The sequence below is a fragment of the Rhinatrema bivittatum genome, chromosome 7 (genome assembly GCF_901001135.1).
Source record: "Rhinatrema bivittatum chromosome 7, aRhiBiv1.1, whole genome shotgun sequence".
In the NCBI taxonomy this organism is placed as follows: domain Eukaryota; kingdom Metazoa; phylum Chordata; class Amphibia; order Gymnophiona; family Rhinatrematidae; genus Rhinatrema; species Rhinatrema bivittatum.
The window spans coordinates 77,911,311-77,936,147 of NC_042621.1; the positions used below are offsets into that span (position 1 = coordinate 77,911,311).

Genomic DNA, 24,837 nt, shown 5'->3' on the forward strand with positions numbered 1-24,837 from the left:
TACTGAAACCATATCCACACCCCTTCCCCCCCCCCCCCCTCTCCCCAACCTCATACACATCATACCCGATACAGCTAATACAATGAGTACAGTAGGCATGGAAATAGCCGTACAGAAACATAGGCGTGTCGCTTTCCAACTGTTCTATTTCAATATGCTCATATGTCTCCCCAATAGCACACAATCACATCCTTTATCCTAAGCATTAACTCATCCCTAGATTCACAGCCTGCTGTTTTCGACCCTCTCCGGAACTCCTGTACTTATAGCCCATTACGGTTAGGATGAGGTTACGTCTGGCATCTGTGAGAGTCCACCACAGTCTATTCCAAACTGCCATACAAATAGCCTGCTTAGCTTGTGGTTGATACTGCGCTGTCCAGAATTCGTGTTGCAGTAACGCTATCAGGCGCGAATGCCATTGTCCCCGTGTGGGACGATCAGGCAAAATCCACTGTGCTAGAATTGTCTGTACTGCAATTAGTAGGGCTTTTTCCACGAATGTCCAATCCCCATCCGGCAAGTCCTGTAATGTAAGTGTGTTAGGAAGACGAAACAGGCACACCTTAATGTCCCTAGGAATGGAAATTTGAAGAATCGTCTCTAGACTCTGCAGCACTTCCGTCCAAAACAACATAATTTGAGGGCATTCCCACATACCATGTACAAAGGTGCTCCGTTCCCCCTGGCATTTAATAGAAACTGGTGTTTTTAAACTTTATCTTTAAATTGTATAATATATTCCTGGTTCTCTGATTTCCATCATTACTGCCAAAATTGCAAATCTGAGTGATTTCAGTTCCTTATGGTAAAGAAATCCATACTTTAAACTAAAATTTTACGACCGTGTTCCTTAAGAAAATATTTTCTTTTCTTTATGGCAAAAGTAAGATTTTAATGCATGCAAAACTCAGTTATTGAAATAGGGGTTGATGATTGGTATTAGTATAGTTGGGCAGATTATTGGGAATTGACAGCTTTAAAGAAATAAACAGTTTTACAGGTTGTATAATGGAATTGATTTAGGTTTCTTTTTAATGAAAAGAATTTGTATCATATGACAATTTGTGAAATATTTTACATGGAGGAAATGCACAATGTAGGAACATTCTGTTGTAAAACTTTATATAGGACTAATTTAATGTTTCCAGTTACAGTAATATAATTAACATTTTAATTCATTGGCTGGATCCCATTTTTTATGGCTCATTTAATATAGTTTGTCTAACCTGCTTTTATTATAAGTCAATTTTAAAATTTGCACATCAATAAAAAAAAAAAAAAAGTGCAGTAAAGATTACTACTCAAGAATGATGTAATATTTTATGTGTTTGCAAGTCTTGAATATAAATAGAAATCATACACAGTGGCCTTGAAACTTGTTTGTTTGTTTTTTTCTCTCCAAAAGGCGTCAACCTTGTACAGTTGCAGAAGTTTTTCAGTTTTGCTGGGTGTTGTTTGTTCATGCAAAAGGTAAGTATGAGCACTTTGTTACATTTCTGAAAATGGCAAGCAAAGAAGAAAATGTATCGGAGCAGGAAAATTGGCCTTGTGCTACTGTAGCATTCCGGGCATTTATATGTGCCTGATAAACAGAGAATACCGCTTCCTCGGTTATCAGACATATTGCTTTCCCTTCCCTCCTTTTCTATATGTCATCTATCAACAGTTTTCCTTAATGGTTGAGTTGGATACTGCAGATAAAATCTCTTCTTCAGTCCTTTCGTCCCTGCATTGTGTAACCATCCTCCTCTTTTTCCCACACCTGACTCCACCTCGGTCACAAAAATATCTGTTTAGATGCAGTGTGGAGTACTGCTGTGATGGACAGGAGACCTGAGTCTTGAGTCTCCTGCACAGTAACGCATAGCACTATCAGCATGTCTGCAGATGGCCCTCATGCACCATTATTTACTGTACTAACTGTTGACAAAGGTATTTCCCTGTAGAGTCAGTTGTTCCTGGCCTACTCAAAGGGGGTTAGATTTCTCCATGTTTAGAAGTGCTTAGGGGTCACGTGAGGTGATGTGCTAGGGAAGACGTGCTCTCCCGTAGCTCCGGGTGCCACGGCCGGAAAATTGCCGATACTGACCGCAAATCTCGGCGAAACTACGTGGGATACCAAATAGACGTGTTGGCGAATGTCGATTGTTAATTTTATGCACAAATCGCCGCAACCTATGGCTTCCAGAAGCGGGAAAAGAGACAAAGAAAAAGAGAAGGGAAAAACCGCGGACCCCAAGATGGCGACTGGCGCGAGCGACGCAGGCCCGCCTCCACCTCCCCCCTTAACCATGGAAATCCTGCAGGCCACGCTGGAGACAACTCTGGATATTAAGCTAGCGGGGATCCAACAACAGCTAGCGGAGGTAAAAGCTACGATTTCTGACTTTGGCCCGAGGATGGACACGTTAGAAAGTAGAGTCGTGGGGGTGGAGGAAGGGCTCAGTGAGCAAAGTACAAAAGCCTCGGCTACGGAGAAAGCGCTGCAGGCATGTCAGCAAAAATTAGATGATCTTGAAAATCGCCTACGGAGAGACAATTTAAGATTTCTTGGTTTGCCTGAACAGGTGGATGACCAAGGCCTCGTGGCGTTTTTGGAAGAATGGCTCCCGGAGGCTGTAGGTCTTAAAGAGCTCCGGGGTGTGCTTAAAGTTGAAAGAGCGCACAGACTGGGGAACAAACGCCCGACGGATCCTAGACCCAGAGTAGCGATTGCAAAGATTTTGAATTCAGCCATAAAACAGCAAATATGGTTGGCATACAGGAAGACCCAGGAGCTGACATATAAAGGACATCGAGTCCGGATTACCCAGGATTATTCGGCTCAAGTTTCTCAACAGAGAAAACATTTCACGCAGGTTTGCTCTAAATTGTTTGAACATAAAATACGCTTTGCACTACAGTTCCCAGCCACACTTCGGATCTGGCAAGATAACACAACCTACACGTTTCGCGATTCGGAGGAAGCTATGAAGTTCTTACAACCCCGGCTGAGTGACTCCTCAGTGCCTCCACCGTGATTTTTGACTTTGGCGGTTTAAGACCTTGGCACATTATTTTATGAGTAGGAGTACAGCTGGCCTTACCAGAGAGGGCTTCAGCTTGGAACAGGAGACGGCTGGCTCGCTGGGATTTTGACTTTCCTTTTGGTTCCCTGCAGGGACTCGTCTGTGGGCGAAGACCCTATTGGATACCCACGTTAATCAGTTCTTTCAGAGTTCGGCCATGGTGTATGCAGCGGATCGGACTGTTTCGATAGCTCTTTTGGCCGTGGCACCCGGACACCTTATACGGTCCCCCTGATACGACACCACATCTGGGGATGTGGGGCCGATCATATTCTTTGCCTCAGGACACTGGGGACTCTTTGGGGGGAAGGGGGGGGATAGGGGTAAGGGGAGGGTGGGAGAGGTCTAGGGTTCTGTTGGGTTATCTCTGGTTCAGAACACTATGGGGGGTAGGGGCTGGGGTGGCGGGTCCGGGGTGGATGACTGGCGGTGTGTGTGGACGAATGTATGGGGTGATTTCACCAGAAGGGGCCTCGGTGTTTTCCCGAGAAGACATGGGTGGATTGTGTAGGGCGGAGGCAGCTGGGACCTCTGACCCTGGCCATATGCTAGGAAAAGTTTTCATTATTGTTCCTATTTGGTTAACATTATGGTCCGACTAATCTCGTGGAATGTACATGGTCTTGGTTCACCCATTAAGAGAAAAAAAGTTTTATCTCACCTCAAAAAGTTACAGGGAGACATAGTTTGTATTCAGGAGACTCACTTAACCGCCAAAGAGTCTTTGAAACTTCAGAGAGATTGGGTAAAGACGTGTTTTTTATGCAGAGGCCCAAAATAAAAAGGCGGGGGTGGCGATACTCATTAATAAATCCACGGATTTTGTATTGTCACATTCTATTTCAGACCCTGAGGGCAGATATGTGCTTGTAATTGGTCAATGGCAGGGTCAGCGGGTTACTATTTGCTGTATTTATGCTCCTACAAAGAACCCACAGTGCTTTCTTCAATCCCTGAACGGTATACTCTTGACCCACAGGGAGGGCCTATTAATGACAGCAGGGGATTTCAACTGTGTGATGGATGGTACTTTGGATAGGTCACAATCCAGTGGGCGGCAGTTACCCAAACGAGGAGAAGGGGTAGAAAGGGTCTGTTCCCAATTGGGAGTCATTGATGTATGGAGGACGCTGCACCCTTCGGATAGGGATTATACTTTCTTTTCCAACCCCCATGGCTCCTCCTCCCGTATCGACTACATATTAACAGATGGGGCAGTTTTCCCGAAAGTGGTTAAAGCAGATATTGAATTACCAGTTATCTCGGATCACTCACCAGTATCCTTGCAATTGAACCTAGGTCCCAGGATGGCTGGACTAAATTCTTGGAGATTTCCTGCCTCTCTTAGGATAAAGATTTCCAAAGCTTTCTAGAGGACAAATGGCGGGACTATGCACAGAACAATGCCCAACACGTCAGCTCACCGCAGCTATTCTGGGAGGCGGGTAAGGCTGTCCTATGGGGCGAGATCCTGGGCTATACGAGCGCTAGGTATAAAAGAGTGAATGCAGATATTTTAAGGTTAGAAACCCTTACAAAGCAGGCTAGGAAGGCTTGGCTTTCGAGTCCATCAGAGGACGGGAGAAAAGCCTATTTCAGTGTTCTCAATCAATTGAATACGTTACTTCATGTACGTGCGAGCAAGTCTCTACAGGTTGCCCAACATAATTACTTTAGATATGGGAATAAAGCGGGCAGACCATTAGCGAACCTCATACGTGCGTCCCGCCCGAAATCTTTCATCTACACTATGAAAAACGTTCATGGACAGCCAGTGACTACGGTTAAGGCTATCTGAGAGATATTCCGGGCCTTTTATTCTACTTTGTATAAGGCAGATTTAGCCTCCCCAGACTGCATTGAACAGGATTTCTTCTCCGATATCCCGTTACCTCAAATTAACGCCCAACAAAAAGAATTTTTAAACCACCCTCTCCAATCTTATGAAGTACTTCGGGTGGTTACATCCATGGCTTCTGGGAAGGCACCTGGCCCGGACGGGTTTTCATATGATTTCTATAAATTGCTTAAGACACACATCGCTGTCCCTCTGACGGAATTTTATAAAGATGGTCTGGTACGCGGCTGTTTTTCCCAGGATTTTAATAAAGCACATATTATAGTCCTTACTAAACCAGGGAAAGATCCGCAAAAACCTGAATCGTATAGACCAATTTCTTTACTTAACAGTGATCTGAAGATCTTGGCCAAAGTTCTGGCAGACCGACTGGCTTTGATTATTCCTACACTGATTTCGGAGCAGCAAGTGGGGTTTGTTCAAGGGCGATCGGCCACTAGTCATATTATAAAGCTTATCTCTGCTTTACAAATTTGTCAGCAAACAAGCACGCCTTCGCTGGTAATCGGCTTTGATTCGGAGAAGGCGTTTGACCGGGTCTCCTGGCCATACATGTTTTCTGTGCTGAACAGGTATGGGTTAGAGGGGGATTTTGTACGATTTCTCCAGTTACTGTACGCGTCCCCACTGTCCCACATTATAGTGAATGGGGTCAGCTCCGATTCTGTACAAATCCAACGGGGTGTCCGCCAGGGATGCCCCTTGTCACCTCTTTTATACATACTCACTATTGATCCGCTTTTGAGGAAGATTGAGGCACACCAGCAAATCCTGGGATTTGTAAGAGCGCAAGGGCGGTTTAAAGTGGCAGCCTTTGCCGATGATGTTCTGGTCTTTTTGTCGCAACCTCGCACTTCCCTACCTTTGTTATTAAATTTACAGGAACATTTCGGCTCTTTTGCTGGGCTAAAAATAAACAGGGACAAATCAGAAGCTATGGATGTCCTGGGCGATTTACATGATGCATGGGTAGGCCCCTTCCCCCTTAGGTGGGCTTCAGGAGAGCTTAAATACTTAGGGGTGAAAATACCTCGAGACTTGAATGACCTTTATAGGTTGAATGTACAACCCCTTTTGCAATACACCCACAATACACTTGGTCGCTGGAAGTCTCTCCCCTTATCTTTGAAAGGGAGGGTGCATTTATACCAAATGGTGATTTTACCCAAATGGCTGTACGTTTTACAGATGGTACCTATCATACTCTCCTCACAAGATATTCACTCGCATCATCAAGACCTTCGGACTTACTTGTGGGGCGGGAAGAAAGCACGTATCTCCTTACATAGTCTACAGTTACATAAGCAGAAAGGGGGTTTAGGCTGTCCAGATTTAGTGAAATATAACATGGCCTGCATGTTGCGGTTTTTACAGGACTGGTTATGGGAAACTTCGCATTACACACCGTATTCTTTGCTAAAGGCCTGGTATGGGGCTCCCACCCTTAATTCTTTATTACACATGAATGATTCCGATGTTCCACCACAGCTTAAACACCATTTGTTGGTGATCAGTTGTAGGAAAATCTGGTCACAGCTTTGCAAAATCACTGGGCAACCTAGGGGGATTACTCCTTTGCTTACCTTGACTAATAATTCATACTTTCTACCGGGCACACATGGGATAGCCTTCCAACGTTGGCGAACAGCAGGTCTTACTTATATTTATCAACTAATTCACCCCATTACGGGTCGGTTATATACCTTCTCTGAGCTCCAACAGCAGTTCCGACTCCCAAATATAGATAACTTTGCATATTTACAGATTCGACATTTTATGCAGTCTAATAGCTGCAATTGGATGCAGATTTCCACCACTGAAAAGCTGCGAACTATTTTTACAATGCGTCCTAACAAACGGCCTACTATTTCCCAATATTATAAGGAGTTGGGTGAGGGGCTCTCCGATGCCAGCTTGAAAAGATTATACAATAGATGGGAACAGTGGCCTACTTTTTCTATGCCTTCTGCTACCTTTTTCAAATGTTTCTCACAGATTGCTTCCATTTCCATCACAGAAGATCTGAGAGAGACTCAGTATAAATTTTTGTGGCAAGGCTTTGTTACACCTGTACAAGCCTTTAGAGCTGGTATTTGTGACTCTCCAATATGCCAGAAGTGTGGTTCGTCCCTGGGAACCTATTTCCATGTTTTTTTGGGACTGTCCCATCATACAGATTTACTGGGAGGAGTACGGAAATTTTGTGTATCCCTCTGGCAACAATCGATACCTTTGGACCCCTCTTTGTGGCTGTTTGGGACTCCGCCAGCTACATTACCAAAGGGCCCTCTGGGTACTTGGATGTTGAGATTTGTGGCCAAAGCCGCGGTAGTGGGAAAGAAGGGAATTCTGTCGTGTTGGTTGGATGCTAAGGGTCCCTCGTGGGATCTTTGGTTTAAGCTTATGTTCAGGCTATGTTCCCATGAACTTTATATATACAAACAACAACAAATTTCCCAGAAATTGGACGTTGAGAAACTATGGGAGCCCTTTTTAAAGTATCTTCAACCTCGGCCTACCAGGTGCTAGAGCGTACCTGTTTTCTTTAGCTATAGATGGCTCTCAGGTCACGGGTCATGGTTTTGGGGGTGTAGGGCTTTAGTGAAATGCCCCTAGTGAAATGCCCCTAGAGAGACCTGTATATATTCCTCAGGTTCACACACACACGACACAGCTTGACAGTATTTTCTGTAGTGCCACCCGCCTTGGCCCATATCTTATTTTTATATTATACTTTACATAGGGGAGGGGGGGTTGGGGGGAAGGGGGGGTAGGATTTGGGATATGGGAGAAAATATGAAACGTTGTTTGTATTCAGGCATGGACAGTTTCGGATACCACGCACTCAGGTACGGTCCATGCATTGTACAGGGATGTATGGGATGCCTTTTGGTATGGGATGCCTTTTGGTGTTTGATGCCTTTTGGTGTTTGATGTTTTATTTATTGGTACATCCTGCTGAACGGTATCTGGCTGTTCTCCATACACTGGTACATTATTATCTGATTTCCTGGTTCACATTCCCACTTATCCACCTGTTGTTGCTATTTCGTTGTTCATTGTAAGTTGCATTGTAAGGTTTACTGTATGAACTGTTGTTTGTTATGTTTATGCCTGAATGCAATAAATATAATTATAAAAAAAAAAAAAAAAGAAGTGCTTAAATACGTGTGGTGATACTACTTTATGCAAAAAATAGCATTAAAAGTATTTCAGGCATCCTGTGATGGCTCTCATCAGGTGTATGTGACTGCAGTGATAGGATACAAGTTAAGATTTGCCATGATTCTGGTTCATAAGGGTTGAAATTTGAAATTCCTGTTGGTGTGAGTAGTTTATCAATTTTTAATTTATCTGAAAGTAGGAAACAAAAAAGACATAATTTATGGAGAAGAGACGGAGACTCGTGTGTTCGAGCTAAACAAATGTTTGCGAATGACTAGGTCTTATCAGGTTCGCAAGCTCTGAGAATTGGTGTCCAGTGAAAGAGGAGCGGGTGGGATTATGTTTAATGTATTGATACTTAGTAATGCAAGCCAGTATATGTTAATCGATTGGTTCATGAGTATTACAATTACTACTTATTATTAAAGCACTACTATACATTCATGTGTCTGTTTTGGCAGTACAAACTAAAATATTTACTTTAGATTTATAGAAGAGCTTGGTTATACTTGATATTTAGTTATATATGAGTGTTTACATGTAGGAGTACAGATCAACTTGTTCAGTAATACCATAGCATTTGTTATTCTCCTGAAGAAAATATTTGAAAGCATTGTGTTATAACATTGTATTGCTACAGCGTCGTCCTGGTTTCCTGTGGGGAAAAAAATCCTGAATCCTATGGTGATGAAGGTTTTCAGTAAACTATCGTAGTTATATTCTAAGCGTGTCACATGCCATTTCACACACTTAGTAACCAGTTCACAATTCAATTCACATTGAGACTGTGCTGCTAACCTCCAGAGGTTTTGGGCCTAGGACATGCAATTACATGGCAAGTGAGAGATTGTGAATAATTTGAGATCAAGATGCCAGTAGATACAGCTGAAATGAAGTCTAAACTACACTTTATGGAGTTCTGGAGGAATGGGCCACTGGTGTATGCTTGTCATCAGGTAAAGCTATTACTAGGAGTTGAAAGAGGCCAGAGAGAGCGACTAGAGCCAGGGGAAGATTATAACTACGTCAGCTCTGCGGGTATTGGGTATGGCAAATCGCAGGGAGGGGGTCCCCTTAATCTGCAGCAGGAGGGAGGAAAGAATAGGAGGAAAAGGGGAGGATGCGGAGTGGATAGGAGAGTGGGAGAGAAAATGAGAGAGAGAGAAGAAGGGCAGAGGGATGGGAGAGAAGTATGCCCCATACACACACTCCTCCCTCAAGAAGTTGATGACAGGGAAAGGCTGGGGGCAAGGTTGCCAACTTCTGAGACATCTAGAAACATTACTGCCATTCTGTCTGTCACAGCCCTGGAAACCCTGCCTCCCCCTTTCCCAGCCTTACCAATGATAGGAAGGGCCTGTGATGGAGCGAAGAGGAAACTCCCTCAGTTTGCCTTAAAGGACTGGGCACATCTATCCCTCCTGGTCTTCGTTAAGGGTGAAACTTCCAAAGAATCCTGGGTGAAGGGAGCAGCCCTGCACCAGAATACAAGACCTTAGGGCTTAGTGTGGCCCTGGGAAGCATGGAGAGAGTTCCCATATGCTATGATTTGCTATGTATGATGACTAACTGTTCCCTGAAGCTAAGGTGAGATGTACTACTGTTTTGAGACAGCAGTTAAACTGGGCTGCCGCTTCTTGCTGCTATTATAAAAGACTGAATTGCCTGCACTCTCCTGAGATTAGGTTGAACTGCTATACTGTTTGCATTTGTTTGCCTTTCTTGTCCTGAAGTATCCGAAGTGAAGGCCGGTGGCCATTTTGTTTGTTTAAATTCACTGTAAATAAAAAGAGCATTGAAGCACAGCCAGAGTCTACTGGTGGTTTCCTCTGGCTGCACCCAAGCCACTGACCACTCGAGCTACCACAGGGCCAAACATATCCCCCCTTCACAACTCTGGAAACTCCAGGGGACTCATCCCCTACTCTCTCAGTAGTTTGAAAGGTCTTATGTGACCTGTCTCTTCAAAAGGTTGGAGGCCTCTGGTGTACATCCCACAGCAGAATGTAGTAGTGGGGCAAATGACTCATGTCCTGTTTTGATCTCTTTAGAAGAAGAAGAAGCAGTGGTATCTACTTTCTCAAAGCGGCTTGGTTGGAATTGACATACACGGCATCCTGCATCAGGATCTGTGTGATAAACAAGTAACACATGAAAAAGATTTGCCTGTTAGTTGTGGTTTTGGAGAGAGCCAAGTCTGCATCATCAGAGATCATTTTGTTTGTAAAGAGTTTGCATTCCCAAACAGAAGAGTGGGTCCAAACTTATTGCTAGGCTTACAAAGGTATATTTGCAGGATATGCCTTGCAAAGGTGCAGATGGAAAATATGAGCACCTGAACAGTAGTGTGGTGGTCAAGAAAAATGTGAAGACAAGTGACCTACCTTCAATTAAGTAGTTAGTGACCCCTTGTTGAGGGGACCGAGGGAGTTGATGAAGATGAGCAAGAATGATTGCCCAAATAACAAAGATGAAGTTGTGCTCCCACGTGTCAAGCCAAACAGAGATCATTTTATATGAAGTGGAATCGGGAGACAATGCCACCCATGAAAATGGAGGAGGTCACTGAGTGATCCAAAGGAAAAAGAGGCATATGGGAGAGTCCTAAAAATCCAAGGAGCCGCCTCATCAGAGAAGGTATTCAGTGACCTTCAGAAACTCTCCACAGACAGAAATCGTGTGCTCTGGGGAAACGGGCGTCTAATGCACTGTAAGCGCATTGCTCACAGAAGAGTGAAGCAGAAAATCCTACCTCATTTCATGATGAAATGGAGGAAAAGAACTGCTGCATGGAAACTTGCAGACTTGCCAAAGGGGACAGCCGCCCTCAAGTGCAACTGAGTATGGTGAAAGAAGACCCGTGCATACAAGGCACACCTGGTAGCCAAGAGATTTACCCAGAAAAAGCTATAGACTGTGATTACGTTTATGCATCAATTTCAAGCTTTGAAACCACAAGACTACTTACTGCAGTGGGAGAAAAGGAAATTAGATCCTTAACCAGTGTGGTGCGAAATGCATGGATGACTCGAATAGGTGATCTGTATGGATTCATGAGACCAGTACAAGAATGTTTACTGCAAGCTGCAGAAATTTCTCTGTGTATTGAATTAGAGTGGAAGTTTCTTGATTTGCAGTTCCAGCCTGGTTCTAATACCTGTTCCAGCTTTGTGACCTGCCTTCTTATTCCAGCCCCTGTCACATGATAGGGGCTGGCCAATGGCACCGGTAGCCCCTATCACATGGTAAGGGCAAAGGACCACCAGCACCATTTTGATTACTAGTAGCAAACGGCCTTGGGAGCAGGAGATCTCTCCCGGGCCTCCCACTGGACCACCAGGGACTTTCGGTGAGTCTTGGGGGGTTCGAGAGGGAAGGATTGAACAGGGAGGTCAGCCTATGAGGAATTGAGATTTTCTTCCTTTTATAAGACGTCTGGTATTTGATCATTGTAGATAGCATAGAAATCAGTGAGCAGTCCTTTTAAATTGCTACTGCAGTGGATTATAATTGAAACAGTAGCTTAACAAGGCTTTGGGGGGGGGAGAGGAAACTTATTTCCAGGAAGATCTATAAGAAGGCTGCTGCATGGGGGGTCAGGAGGGAGGGAAGAATTGAGCAGGGAGGGCAGCAGGGGCATTTTATTCTGCTTTTAAAAAATAAATAAAAGCGATTTTCTTAAGTTATCGGTTTGTTTGTTAGTGTGATTTCACCATTTTATATGCCCCCTAGGTTTTACCCTTGATTCATCCACAGGTGACAGATAAATCTTGACTTTTTGGGGCCCAAAAAATACACTCGACTTTTTATACACAAGTATGTATGGTTCCTAAAGCATGGGAACTGGACAGTACTGAGAACAAGTACATTGGACCAATATTGTCACATCAAAGAAACTAATACAAAAGCTAGAAAAAAGATGGCGAAAAAACTCTACAGATGAATCACTAAGAAGATATAGATCATACCTATCCCAATACCAAACTCTAACAAATCAAAAAAAGAATATTTTGCAAAACAGATACATGGAATAGTATTCAACTCAAAACTCTTGAGACAGTTAAGAGTCTAAAGAACCTTCTTCACACCAAACAACAAACATTTAATTTTATAAAAACATCATGCAATGACTACACAACAACGCTAACAGAAAAAATCAAGATACTGAACAACAAATCACTTATTCCTACCCTCTTATAGCAACAAGACCTATCTGCACAAGATAAATGGTCGTCATTTGATAGAGTATTGAAGCTGGAGATAAGCAGAATTATAGCCAAACTAAAACCTGCTACACATCCCCTTGACCCAATACCAGCCATCTTGCTGAAACAAGTAAACCTGCCAATAACCCCTACAATCACAAAGATAGTCAACCTCACCCTTGCGGAAGATTATATGCCCCAAGGTCTAAAACAGGCACTTATAAAACCAATTTTAAAAAAATAAATCTGGAATATCTGATTGGGATAACTATTGTCCAATCTCCAACTTAACCTTCATTGTGTGAATTCTAGAAAAAGAGGTTCTTACCCAATTAGAGAATCATCTTGAAGACAAAAAGACACTTTATCCTAACCAATTTGGATTCTGGAAAAATCACTCAACAGAAACTCTTCTTCAATCCATAACTGATCCTGTATTACGGGGTTTTGACTCTAAGAAATCATACTGCCTACTCCTGATTGATTTAACAGCTGCATTCCACACTGTTGACCATAACCTGCTATGCCAACAGCTATAAAAAAAACATAGAGATTAATGGAAATGTACTAAAATGGTTCATCTCATTCCTCGCTGATAGATCATTCCAAGTAAAACTCCACAATCACTTGTCTAACACTTTTCAAGGCTTAGCAGGCGTACTACAAGGATCAACGCTATAAACTGTTGCGTCTTCGGCTTCGCCCCGCCTGCCTCTCTCTACTTGCGGCTCCTCCCGCTCACCTTGAACTTATGGCTGCCGCGGCATCTGTTTGCCGACCTCGCCAGTGTCCCCGGACCGGCTTTGGTGCTGCCTCCCACCATGCTCCTTCAAGGTACCTCTAGGGCGCACACCGTCCTCATCTTTTTCTGGGTTGTCATGAACCTCAAGGGCGTTCCCCTGTTTTGGCATCACGACTCCAGGGTATATCTGCCTACTGCATTTGCTAGCTCGTTGAGTTAGCAACTGGAATTATACGGATGGGATTCGCTCTCCGTTCCTAAGCTACCCTGCCACTCTATTTCTACTGGAACTCTTACTACCCTTCGGGGTCACTAACGGGATATCCGCTCCTCGGGGGCCTCTATGCTTCTTTCAGGTGCTATCAGGAAACCGGTACTCGCTCCTCGAGGGCCTATGTTCCCTGTGTGGCTGCCTGCAACTTCTACCTTCCACTTGGAAGAACTAACTACAGTCATCATCTGTGAGTACAAGAAACATCTCCCTCTACAGTACCGCTTCGCCGGAATCAGGTACTCGCTCCTCGAGGGCCTGCCCTCTGCTCCAGTGCCAGACCTCTCGTCTAGTGGAATCTTGGCTACTGCTAGTGAGTACAATGCTACCGAGTTTCTCTGCTCTACGGGATCAGGTACTCGCTCCTCGAGGGCCTGCTCTCCTATTCTACTTGGGACTCTGAATGCTAATTCTATTGTGTGCTCATAATTCTGTCTCTTTCCACTACAGCACTGCTTACAGTTCCAGCGTTCTGTGAGAGATGCGCCCAGCCAGGCTCTACAACTACTACTCACTACTGCCACCTCTGGTTGTTCGAAATTCTGTTTAATAAAAGATTGAAATCTGTGTTTGTCCGGAGTTTAGTCCGACACTGTGGTCCCTCACGGGACTGCCCCCGTGGGCATGGTCAGCTGCCACAGTGTCCAAGGATCCACCCAAACACCAATAACCATAACATCAGCAACATTATTTAATATATACATGCTGCCCATATGCAAATTACTACAGACCTGGGATTAAACTTCCTATATGCAGATGATCTACAATTCTATATTAATCTAACAAAATCATTTGAAAAAACATCACTAATTTCTGAATATATGATTAAAATAAAAGAAAAACTAGCGCAATGGAAACTCTCGATGAACCCCCAAAAAACTAAAGGTTTAACCGCAACCCACCAAAATCTATACCCCCAGGGATAGATCGTGGAAGCTGCCAATTAATCCCAGCAAACCAAGTGAGAGACCTAGGGGTCCAAATCGATGAAAATTTAATAATGAAAGCCCACATAAGCAAACTGATTAGATCTGGTTTCTACAAACTGCGGATTCTGAGCTGATTGAAAACTCTACTAAGCACAACAGATTTCAGAGCATCTCATATTCTTAAACCTGGATTACTGTAATTCCTTACTTCTAGATCATCCGGCAAGTCACTTAAAACCTCTGCAACTACTGCAAAATGCCACAGCTAGAGACTATTGTCTGGAGCAAGGAAATTTGACCACATGACCCCAACACTGATGGATCTGCATTGGCTTCCTGTACAGTCAAGAATACATTGTAAATTTCTAACAATAATATTCAACAGCATTAACCCAAACAACAATGATCTGCTGGGAATAACATTTAAACCTCACAACACCCCCGTGAACTCTCAGATCACAGAACAATGGTTTCCTAGAAATCCCGAACTTAAAAAAATTCTCAGCTAGCACAAACTAGAGTCAGAGTGATATCAATTGCTGGCCCAAATCTGTGGAACGCCATGCCAGAGGAACTTCAAACAATATCGGACAAAACGAAATTCAAGAGCGACTTAAAATCTTGGCTATTCAATAATGCCTTCTACTCAGCAGAAACTCCCAGTTCCCCATGACTTAGATAACCAAATTAAGTTTTGAACAATAAGCAAACCCCTATAATCTAGCTATGTTTTCATGTTATATGTCTACCATTATAGCACTTCCGTTTATTATGAATTTGTCCACCCTGTAACACTCATTATAATTATGAATGTTTTACCTGCAATCCGGTATGATCTAGTGATTCTCTCGTGGAATGACGGTATATAAAACATTCAGATAAATAAAGAGATATTTGACATCTCTGAAGATGGTATTGCGATCCTGATGTAGTAAGCCTAATCAGCCACCACCTGGAATGCTTTAAACTTCAAGATGCAGAAGGAACTGTGATGCCGCTAGAAGTATGATGCAAGGTGAAGATGACTGCCCGAAACTTCCTTATCATGAGCTTATTGGCAGATTGCTATATTTGCATCTAAGGACTAGACCAGACATCCCCTTTTGCAATGTTAAATGGTGCCCTCCTGCACCCATTGCACTGGGATGCCGTAAGGAATAAGAAACTGATGTTAGGTTAAGGCCACCAAGGATGCCAGCGCTGCATATTATCGAATGAGGAAACCAGATGACTCATAAGAGTACCACTGGCTACATGGTGATGCTTATAAGAGCACCTGTTCTCTGGAGGAGGACAAAGCAGACTTGGCAGGTCTTGGCAGCATGTCTGAGAGGGATGACTTGGATAAGAGAACTCCTGTCTCAGCTGGACCAAACATTGTTCATCACTGGACTCACATAAGTAAGATATGAGCGTCAAGCAGCCATCAATCATGCCAGGAGCTATGTGAACAAGTCTCAGGGCAAACCACATTGCCATAAAAAATATTTCAATAAGGAGAAGGTTGGAGATGGGGAATGCAGAGTTAATGTTCTTGCCAAGCAAGCAAAATATTGCAGACGTTTTCAGCAAACCACTGAATCTGGACCTCCATGATGATCTGCAGGAAAAGTTAGCTAGCAATGTGATGGGTAAAGTCAACAGTTTAACAAGTTCAATAATAGAAAACATATGTTTTTGTCTGTCTGTTCTTGTTGTGTTTCTGCTATTCTCCTGAAGAGGGCACTGTGCATAAGCATTTGACATAACATTTCGTGTCCTGTTGAACTTTGCAAGTAAACTGACTTGCATTGACCTTGTGGTGTTAGCCTACATTACTTTGCACAAGTATGAGTAGCAGGGCACAAATTATTCCATAATAGTGCAAGTGAACACAACACATCAAGGGGCCAGCATACTTAGCTGTGTTGTACTATGCAAAAATGTTAACATGCTAAAAATGCCAGACAATGCGTGCAGTTCCATTTGCGAAAGTTTGCAGATGCAAAGAATGGTAAATAACATGAAATAGACCTTTTGCAAAATGCAATACCAAATCTATGACAAATAATAAAATGCATAATTACACAAAGTGGTTCATAACGTGTATTTGCATAGCTAAATTTAATGGTCAAAAACAGCTTTTTTTTTGTTTGTTTGTTTGTTTGCAAAACTTAACTACACCCCAGAAAGATGTAATAAAGATTTTTTTTTTTTGGATGAGATTTTGTACTGCAAAATAAATTTACTGCAAAATAAACTTACTGCAAAACAAATTCTGGTTTCCCACATTTCCTATGGCTGTCTTTCAGGAAATTCCTCAAAGGAGACTTTATCTAGAGCTTTTTTGTATATCGGGACAATATAGTAGAATGCATTGCCTGGGGAATAGAGGAGCAAGGAAGGTTATTTGCATTTTAAAAATTACTGACGTAAGTTGCGCGTGCCGGCTGATGCGCGAGTCTTTGGGACAGCGTTCAATGGCACTGGCCCGGCACTTGTGTGTGTACCATGGTTTACGTGCGTGGCCGGGCCTCTTTGAAAATTTGCACGGCATGCGCAAGGCCTGGATTTTACATGTGCAGGTCTTTTAAAAATCCAGCCAATAGTGCCTGAACAAGTTAGAACATGTTCCGATTTCAGTTGGAATTGCAAAAGGAAGATGAGGATTCTGTTCAAAAATCAGATTAAATGAAGCAAATGCTTTGAAAGCCCACATTCTATCATGCCAGCTATCCAATTAAATATTTATTCATAGTGTACGTTTATAAGTATTTATTGCTAGCTTTTGCAAACAAGACTGAAGTTTCAGACCAAAGCTGAGTAAGATCCCATAATCTTCAAAATCAGCTGTATTTTAAGGACTTTAAATCTTTTAGTCCAAGACAATGGACAAGATTCATCGTAAATCTGATGACCACTTTCTGCTTTCAGCCAGCAAATCTATCATTTCCATTGCTCATTTTGGGACACTAGTTTCTTTTGGTTTCTTGAAATGGCAAAATAAAGGTGCTGGATTTTTCTATTGATTATGGCTTTCTTTAGTATGGAATGATTCCAACTTCCTAGGGTAGGTTTTAGGAATTGCTTGCTGTTCTAGCAGCTAATGGGATTGAGTAAAGTGACAAGTTCTAACTTGTTCAGGCACGTTTTCTTTCTCTAGAGTTTTTAATTAAATCTATTCTCTAGACCAAGGCATTTTTTTTCATAGGATTTTTTTTTTTTTTTGGTTCCTGTGCTCAAAACTGTAGTGTGTGGGTGTTCTTCCAAGAAAAGGTAAAGCTACAGATCTCCTAAAGTATATAAGCTGTTTCTGATAGTCAGGAACTGTCTTTGGCTGTTAATGTTGCCTAGGTGAGGAAAATTTGACAGAATATACATTGACAGGGCCATTGATGACATTGTAGCATTCTTATAGTCCAGCTTATTTCTGTGATTTATATTTTTAAGAATTGTATGGAAATTTTGTTTTATTGTTAAATCATCCGAAATAGCAGGGTTTATATTAAATGTAAATCTATAAGCACAACACCGGAAGAGCACTTGATATTAGCTAATATTTAAATATCATGCTGTGTCAATATAATCACAAAATTGTTTTTTATATAGGGACCCTTACCAGGTTACTTATACACTTTTTTTTCACCTTATGGCAATTGGGTCCAAATTGCCATAAGATGAAATAAATTTATAAGTAACCTGGCAAGGGTTTATGATGGTCCCTATATAAAAAGAAATTTGTGATTATATTGACACAGCATGATATTTAATTTTTTTATAAATAATTGCAAATCAGAAGGGAAGCAAATCTTAAACTATTATAGAAGAATCCAATGTTGTGTTCTTGTGTTATGCAATCATAATTTTATCTGAAGATAGTGAGTTTATATCACACACCATGGTTTGTATGTATACTTTGGCCATATGGGCAATGAAGACTAAAGATCTGTCAGTTTTTGTGTACTGGTCCACAAATAATTACTTTCTTGCTTTTCATTAGAGAGGTGGGCCTCTTTGTGAACAGAAAGAAGGCTCTGGAACTAGGTGTTATAGGATGAGGGTGAAAAGAATGGTACTGAGGAGTAATCTAAAGATATATATCTTTATAGAAAGGATAAAAGTAAAAAGTCATGGGATAGGAGGCGATGTCCTTTCGTGGATTACAAACTGGCTAAAAGTCAGGAAACAGAGAGTAGGATTAAATGGACAATTTTCTCAGTGGGCAGTGGAGTGCCTCAGGTATTTGTACTGGGACCTGTGCTTTTCAATATATTTAGATGTGATCTGGAAAAGAATACGATGAGTGAGGTAATCAAATTTGCAGATGATACAAAATTTTTCAGAGTAGTTAAATCACAAGCAGATTTTGATAAATTGCAGGAAGACCTTGTGAGACTGGAAAATTGGGCATCCAAATGGCAGATGAAATTTAATGTGGATAAGTGCAAGGTGATGCATATAGGGAAAAATAACCCATGCTGTAGTTACACAATGTTAGGTTCAATATTAGGAGCTACCACCCAAGAAAAAGATCTAGGCGTCATAGTGGATAACACATTGAAATCGTCGGCTCAGTGTGCTGCGGCACCTTGTGAGACTGGAAAATTGGGCATCCAAATGGCAGATGAAATTTAATGTGGATAAGTCCAAGGTGATGCATATAGGGAAAAATAACCCATGCTGTAGTTACACAATGTTAGGTTCAATATTAGGAGCTACCACCCAAGACAAAGATCTAGGCGTCATAGTGGATAACACATTGAAATCGTCGGCCGAGTGTGCTGCGGCAGTCAAAAAAGCAAACAGAATGTTGGGAATTATTAGAAAGGGAATGGTTAATAAAATGGAAAATGTCATAATGCCTCTGTATCGCTCCATGGTGAGATTGCACCTTGAATACTGTGTACAATTCTGGTTGCCGCATCTCAAAAAAGATTTAGTTGCAATGGAGAAGGTACAGAGAAGGGCTACCAAAATGATAAGGGGAATGGAACAGCTCCCCTATGAGGAAAGACTAAAGTGGTTAGGACTATTCAGCTTGGAGAAGAGATGGCTGAGGGGGGATATGACAGAGGTCTTTAAGATCATGCGAGGTCTTGAAAGAGTAGATGTGAATCGGTTATTTACAGTTTCGAATAATAGAAGGACTAGGGGGCATTCCATGAAGTTAGCAAGTAGCACATTTAAGACTAATCGGAGAAAATTCTTTTTCACTCAACACACAATAAAGCTCTGGAATTTGTTGCCAGAGGATGTGGTTAGTGCAGTTAGTGTAGCTGGGTTCAAAAAAGGTTTGGATAAGTTCTTGGAGGAGAAGTCCATTAACTGCTATTAATCAAGTTTACTTAGGGAATAGCCACTGCTATTAATTGCATCAGTAGCATGGGATCTTCTTAGTGTTTGGGTAATTGCCAGATTCTTGTGCCTGGTTTAGCCTCTGTTGGAAATAGGATGCTGGGCTTGATGGCAAATCTTATGTTCTTGCTGTGTGTTTTTATAACCTAATCCTTGTTCTGCTGATCAAGTGGATTTTGAATAAAGTAGAAGATCTAGTATAATGTACAGAATGTTTTATCTGTAATAGAAAGATGGCATGACAATGGTATTTCAGGCCCTTATTGGATTCAGTGCAGAGAGAACTTTTGATAGGGTTTCCTGGATTTATATAAAAGATGTTCTCTTTAAAATATGTTTTTAGAAACAATATTTATCAATGTTTAAGTATATTTCATTTATTATATTCTAATCCAGCTGCCCAAGTTAGTGCCAATGGATGTCTTTCAGAACTATTTTAACTTTGAAGGGATACTAGACAGGGGCTGTTCCAATCTCTGCTTATATTTATTCTCCATTGGAACTCCTAATCGGGAAAGTGGATGAAGAAAGTGGCATTACAGGCATTTTGATGGACAGTGGTAGCAGAGAGGAGGCTGGTTGCCTTGCCTCGGTGGTGGGAATATTAATGAACACTCTGCTGAAAGAAAGGATAGTGAACTGTCTAAAAATCCAGTGGGTTGCAGCATCCAAGGCAAGCATGGTTTTACCAATAAGAAGGGTTGTGTCTAACAGATCAGACTTTTTTGCCTGGGTGACTAAAGAATTAAATCAAGGGTAGGCATTTGATGCAGTTGACTTGGATTTTGGCAGATCTTTTGATATAGTCCTGCATAAGAGGCTCATGAATAAAATGAGCAGCCTGAGAGTGGTCCCCAAGGTGGTGCAATGGCTTAGACTATGGGGGGGGCCATGGTACCCTCAAACTTTCCACTGTAAGCCTCATTGGTGGCAGGTAAAGCAGCATATTATGTCCTTTTCACTGCCTGCCAGACACCCCCCTCCCTCCCCCCCAGCATTGCTGTAGATCCCCTTACTCATCCTTCCCACTTGTAAACAATCTGAGGATCGTGGCCTTGCAGTGCCTTGGGCTGCTTCCTCCTTAGATGCTGGCACTTGAATGACATCAGGCGTCACCAGCTGAGGAGGAGGAGGAAGCGGCCTGTGTGGCAAGGCTGCAATCCTCCAAAAGCAGGTCTGACTGGGCTGCCGTCCTACGATGACCTAAGAAGCCCAGGCCATCATGGAGCCTGTCTGGCAGCCAAAGAAGAAGTCCAGGCCACCACTGTGGCTGAAAATGAGGCCCAGAGTTTGTGTGTTTGTTTGTTTGTGGGAACGAATATGTAAGAATATGAGTGTGTGTGTGAGAGAGAGAGAGAGAGAGAGAGAGGATGAGGTTTGTGTGGCCTCCCTCCCTCCATTCCACAACACTCTTAGTGTGATTGGCAATCAAAAGATCCCAGGTATGGAGAGCGGGAGGCTTTTAATTTTACTGGTTTGAATATTTGGGTGCTTGTCTGCTGTTTTGAAATATTTTATTGGTTTTTGGAAAAATATTGAAACAGTTAATTATTGAGTATTCTATTCATTGACTGTTCTGAAATATTTATTCCTTTTATTAAGATTTGACTTATGGAAGATTTATATTTATAGATTTTATTTGCAGTTTTATGAGGAATGGTGGTAGTTATTTCTTCCATGTTTGCACTGCATAATACAATTGGGCTTGTTGCGGTTTCCAGTTTAGCTTTTGTCTGTATGTTTATTTTTCCTCTTTATAATCCATTTCTTCTGGATTTGGTGAGATCTGTCTATGTTCTGCAAGTGTGAGGTATTCTGCTAGCACAGGGCCAACTGGAGCCTCTGTTTTTATCTGCATATTTCTGTTTTTAATTTGCGATCACTTATTTTGTATCTGAGCGTCATTTTGCATGTGTGACTAAGGTGGGGTTTTCTTTGTTCATTGTGTTTTCCCAACAGAAGGTGTATTGGTGTTCTAGGGCCCACTGTAATATTTTTTACTGCTGCCTAATCAAAGGTATATTATTGCTTTTGGAGTCATGTGAGGCTGCTTTTTTCCTATTTTGCCAGGATTTTGTATTTCACAATGAACCCATTAGTGGAGGAAACTTGTGTTTCTGAAACTTAGTTGACACCAGAATTCTTTTTTTCAATGGTGAGGTGTAGGGGACAATATCCTGCTCTGCTCCCATTCCTGAGGATTCTGTGTGCATTGGGGGGGGGGGTGGGGTAGTCTGTGATCACAATCCCTTTAGTACTGGCATTCTGGTTGTTTTCTCCTTTACCACTAAGTCTGTTTTTCTAGCACCAAGCATTTAATTGGGTCTGGTAATGAATAATTATATATGCTATGATTTATGTGAAGAATGCATGTGAAATAGAATTACATTACCTGTAAAAGTAAAACATTGGCAGTGGGAATGTGGGCAGAGTTGCCCCCCCCCCCCTCCCCAATCAAAAAGACGTTCCACTCCCTCTGGATTAGAAACTGACTGACAGACGGCAGCGGGTAGTGGTGAGTGAGTCACTCACTCTGTGGAGAGATGGGCGATTAGAGGAATAGCTAAGGAGGGATTGGTTGCAGTTCTGTTCAGTATCATTGAGCATTACTGTGGAGGCAGTTAGAAGGAAAAGGGTTTTTTTTTTTCTCTTCTTTTTGCAGATGTCGTTAAGATCTGCAGCGCAGTGGACACTCCAGAAGGAATAAAGATAAAAAGAAATGATCTAAGAAAGCTTGAGAAGTGATTTGAAGTTTGGCAGCTAAGATTCAGTGCAAAGAACTGCAGAGTCGGGTATTTGGGGTGGGGAAATCCAAAGGAGCTGCACGTGGTAGGGATTGAGAGACCTCGGGTGTGATAGTGTCTGATGTGAAGGTAAGCGAAGCAAGGCGACAAAGCGGTGACCAGGATTAGAGGGGCGCTGGGCTGCACAGAGAGGCACAACCGGAAGAACAAAGGAAAGTATAATATTCCTGTACAAGTTAGTGCCCAGACCTCACCTGGAGTACTGTGTTCAGTTCTGGAGGCCATTTCTCCAAAAGGACAGACAGGCCGATACAGTGCGGTGGAGCGCACTCTTAGCCGGCATTTGGACGCGCGTTTTCGACGCGCTAGCTTTACCCCCTATTCAGTAAGGGGTAATAGATCGTCGAAAACGCGCGTCCAACCCCCCCCCAAGACTAATAGCGCCCACAACATGCAAATGCATGTTGATGGCCCTATTAGTCATTCCCGCGCGATACAGTAAATAAAATATGCAGCCAAGCCGCACATTTTACTTTAAGAAATTAGCACCTACCCAAAGGTAGGCGTTAATTTCTGCCGGCGCCGGGGAAGTGCACAGAAAAGCAGTAAAAACTGCTTTTCTGTGCACCCTCTGACTTAATATCATGGCGATATTAAGTCGGAGGCCCCAAAAGTTAAAAAAAAAAAAAAAAAGTCCGCGGCTCGTGGGTTGAAAACTGGATGCTCAATTTTGCCGGCGTCCAGTTTCCGAACCCGTGGCTGCCAGCGGGTTTGAGAACCGATGCCGGCAAAATTGAGCGTCGGCTGTCAAACCCCGCTGACAGCCGCCGCTTTCGTCAAAAGAGGCGCTAGAGACGCGCTAGTGTCCCTAGCACCTCTTTTTACCGTGGGCCCTAATTTAAATAAATTAACTTACTGAATCGCGTGCGCAGGAGAGCGGATGCTCGCCCGCTCTCCCGCGTGGTTTACTGTATTGGCCCGAGAGATAGGATAGAAGTGGTCCAGAGAGAGGCAAACAAAATTGTGTAAGGTCTGAACTAAAACACCCATGAGCTGAGACTCGAGGACCTAAATGTGTATACCCTAGGGGGACGTTATACAGACTTTTATGAAATGCTGAAAAGTGGAATATAAATAAAATACCTGAAACATTTATTTATTTATGGAGTTTTCTATACCGTCATTCGGATTCACCATCATAAATCCATGATAACGGTTTACAACAAATATGAAGGTTACAAGGTTAAGGGGGATAAACGGGGTTTCAAAAAGATTCAAACTCTCGTTAAACATAGGGGCGTCATATAAATAATGAAAGAGTCAAACCTATACCAGTGGAAAAGTCATGATATGAAGCTCCAAGGGTGTGGACTCATTTAATTTTTCACAGAAAGGGTAGTGGAAGCCTGTGGTGAAGACTTAAAATCATTAACAGAATTCTAAAGGCCATGGGACAAGCAGAGGATCCCTAGTGACTGGAAGATAGAAATGAAGAACTGACATAACCTTTGGGACCTTTTTGTGTAACATTTTTGCACAGGAATTACCTGCCTGGAGTGGCAGTTACAACCCTAAACATTTGCTTCACAGACTAGATGGACCATTTTGGTCTTTATCTGCAATAATTTTCTGTATTATGTTTTATTTGCTGATATTTTGTTAATTTTGTCAGATATGAAAAACATTTTGCCAGTAATATTGGAAATATTCAAGACACGAAAGTTTTTCTGGTTTAAAATTGACTCTAGAAAAATCAGAAGCATTAGAAATAACTTGTGATTTAGCAATTGAAATGGGTGAAGTTTCCATTAAAATGGGCTGGGGAGACTATTAAACATTTGGGATTGGAGCATTCAAGATGCTGTGAAGTGAGCAGATGTGTTTCCCTTGAACTCCCACAGCTGCGATTTTAATAACTCTCCATTTTTTGGGTCCTTGTGTTTTTTGTCTCCCTTATGAATCATGACATTGCCAAGTGGTCTCTACCCAAGATGTAGCTAGAGCAGGGGGTTTCAGCTAAGAAGGGAAGAAAGAAAGGTTTGGCAGACAGCAAGTGTGGTCAAGAGATGCAGGCTTCAGATAAGAATGCTGCTCTTGATGTCAACATCTCACCAGAGCTGGTTGCTGCTATAAAAGGAGTTATGGATACGCCAGTGGGCAAGCTTCATACTTGTGGTGGCCAAGGTGGCTCAACTTGTTTTCTCCGTGGGAGAGACGTCTGCCAGAGTGGATGTTGTGGAGGCGCTGTGGTTATCCTTGATGGAGGCCCAACACAAGATCAACATCTTGGAAAGAAACCAAAAACAAATTCTTGAGAAGTCGGATGATTTGGAGAACTGCAGCTGTCACAACAATATTGGAGTTGTAGGTGTCCTAGAGAGAACGGAGGGTGCCAACCCTGTGACCTATTTCTCAAGATGGCTGCCAGAGCTTTTCCATGTGGACTTGGGGCCTGCTGGCCCTAAAACTGAACTGGCCCACAGAACATTGGGGCCTAACCCTGAAGCTGCAGTGAGAC

General features: G+C 42.5%; 1 protein-coding gene across 2 annotated transcripts in view; it reads left to right on the forward strand.

The window, feature by feature from the left end:
• RBL2 (RB transcriptional corepressor like 2) overlaps nucleotides 1-24,837 on the forward strand; it is a 171,577-nt gene that overhangs the window by 15,942 nt on the left and 130,798 nt on the right. For both annotated transcript variants that reach the window (XM_029608552.1, XM_029608551.1), the window contains exon 4: nucleotides 1,409-1,473. In XM_029608552.1, the coding sequence (XP_029464412.1) occupies nucleotides 1,409-1,473 (65 nt within the window). The remainder of the gene's footprint in view (nucleotides 1-1,408; nucleotides 1,474-24,837) is intronic.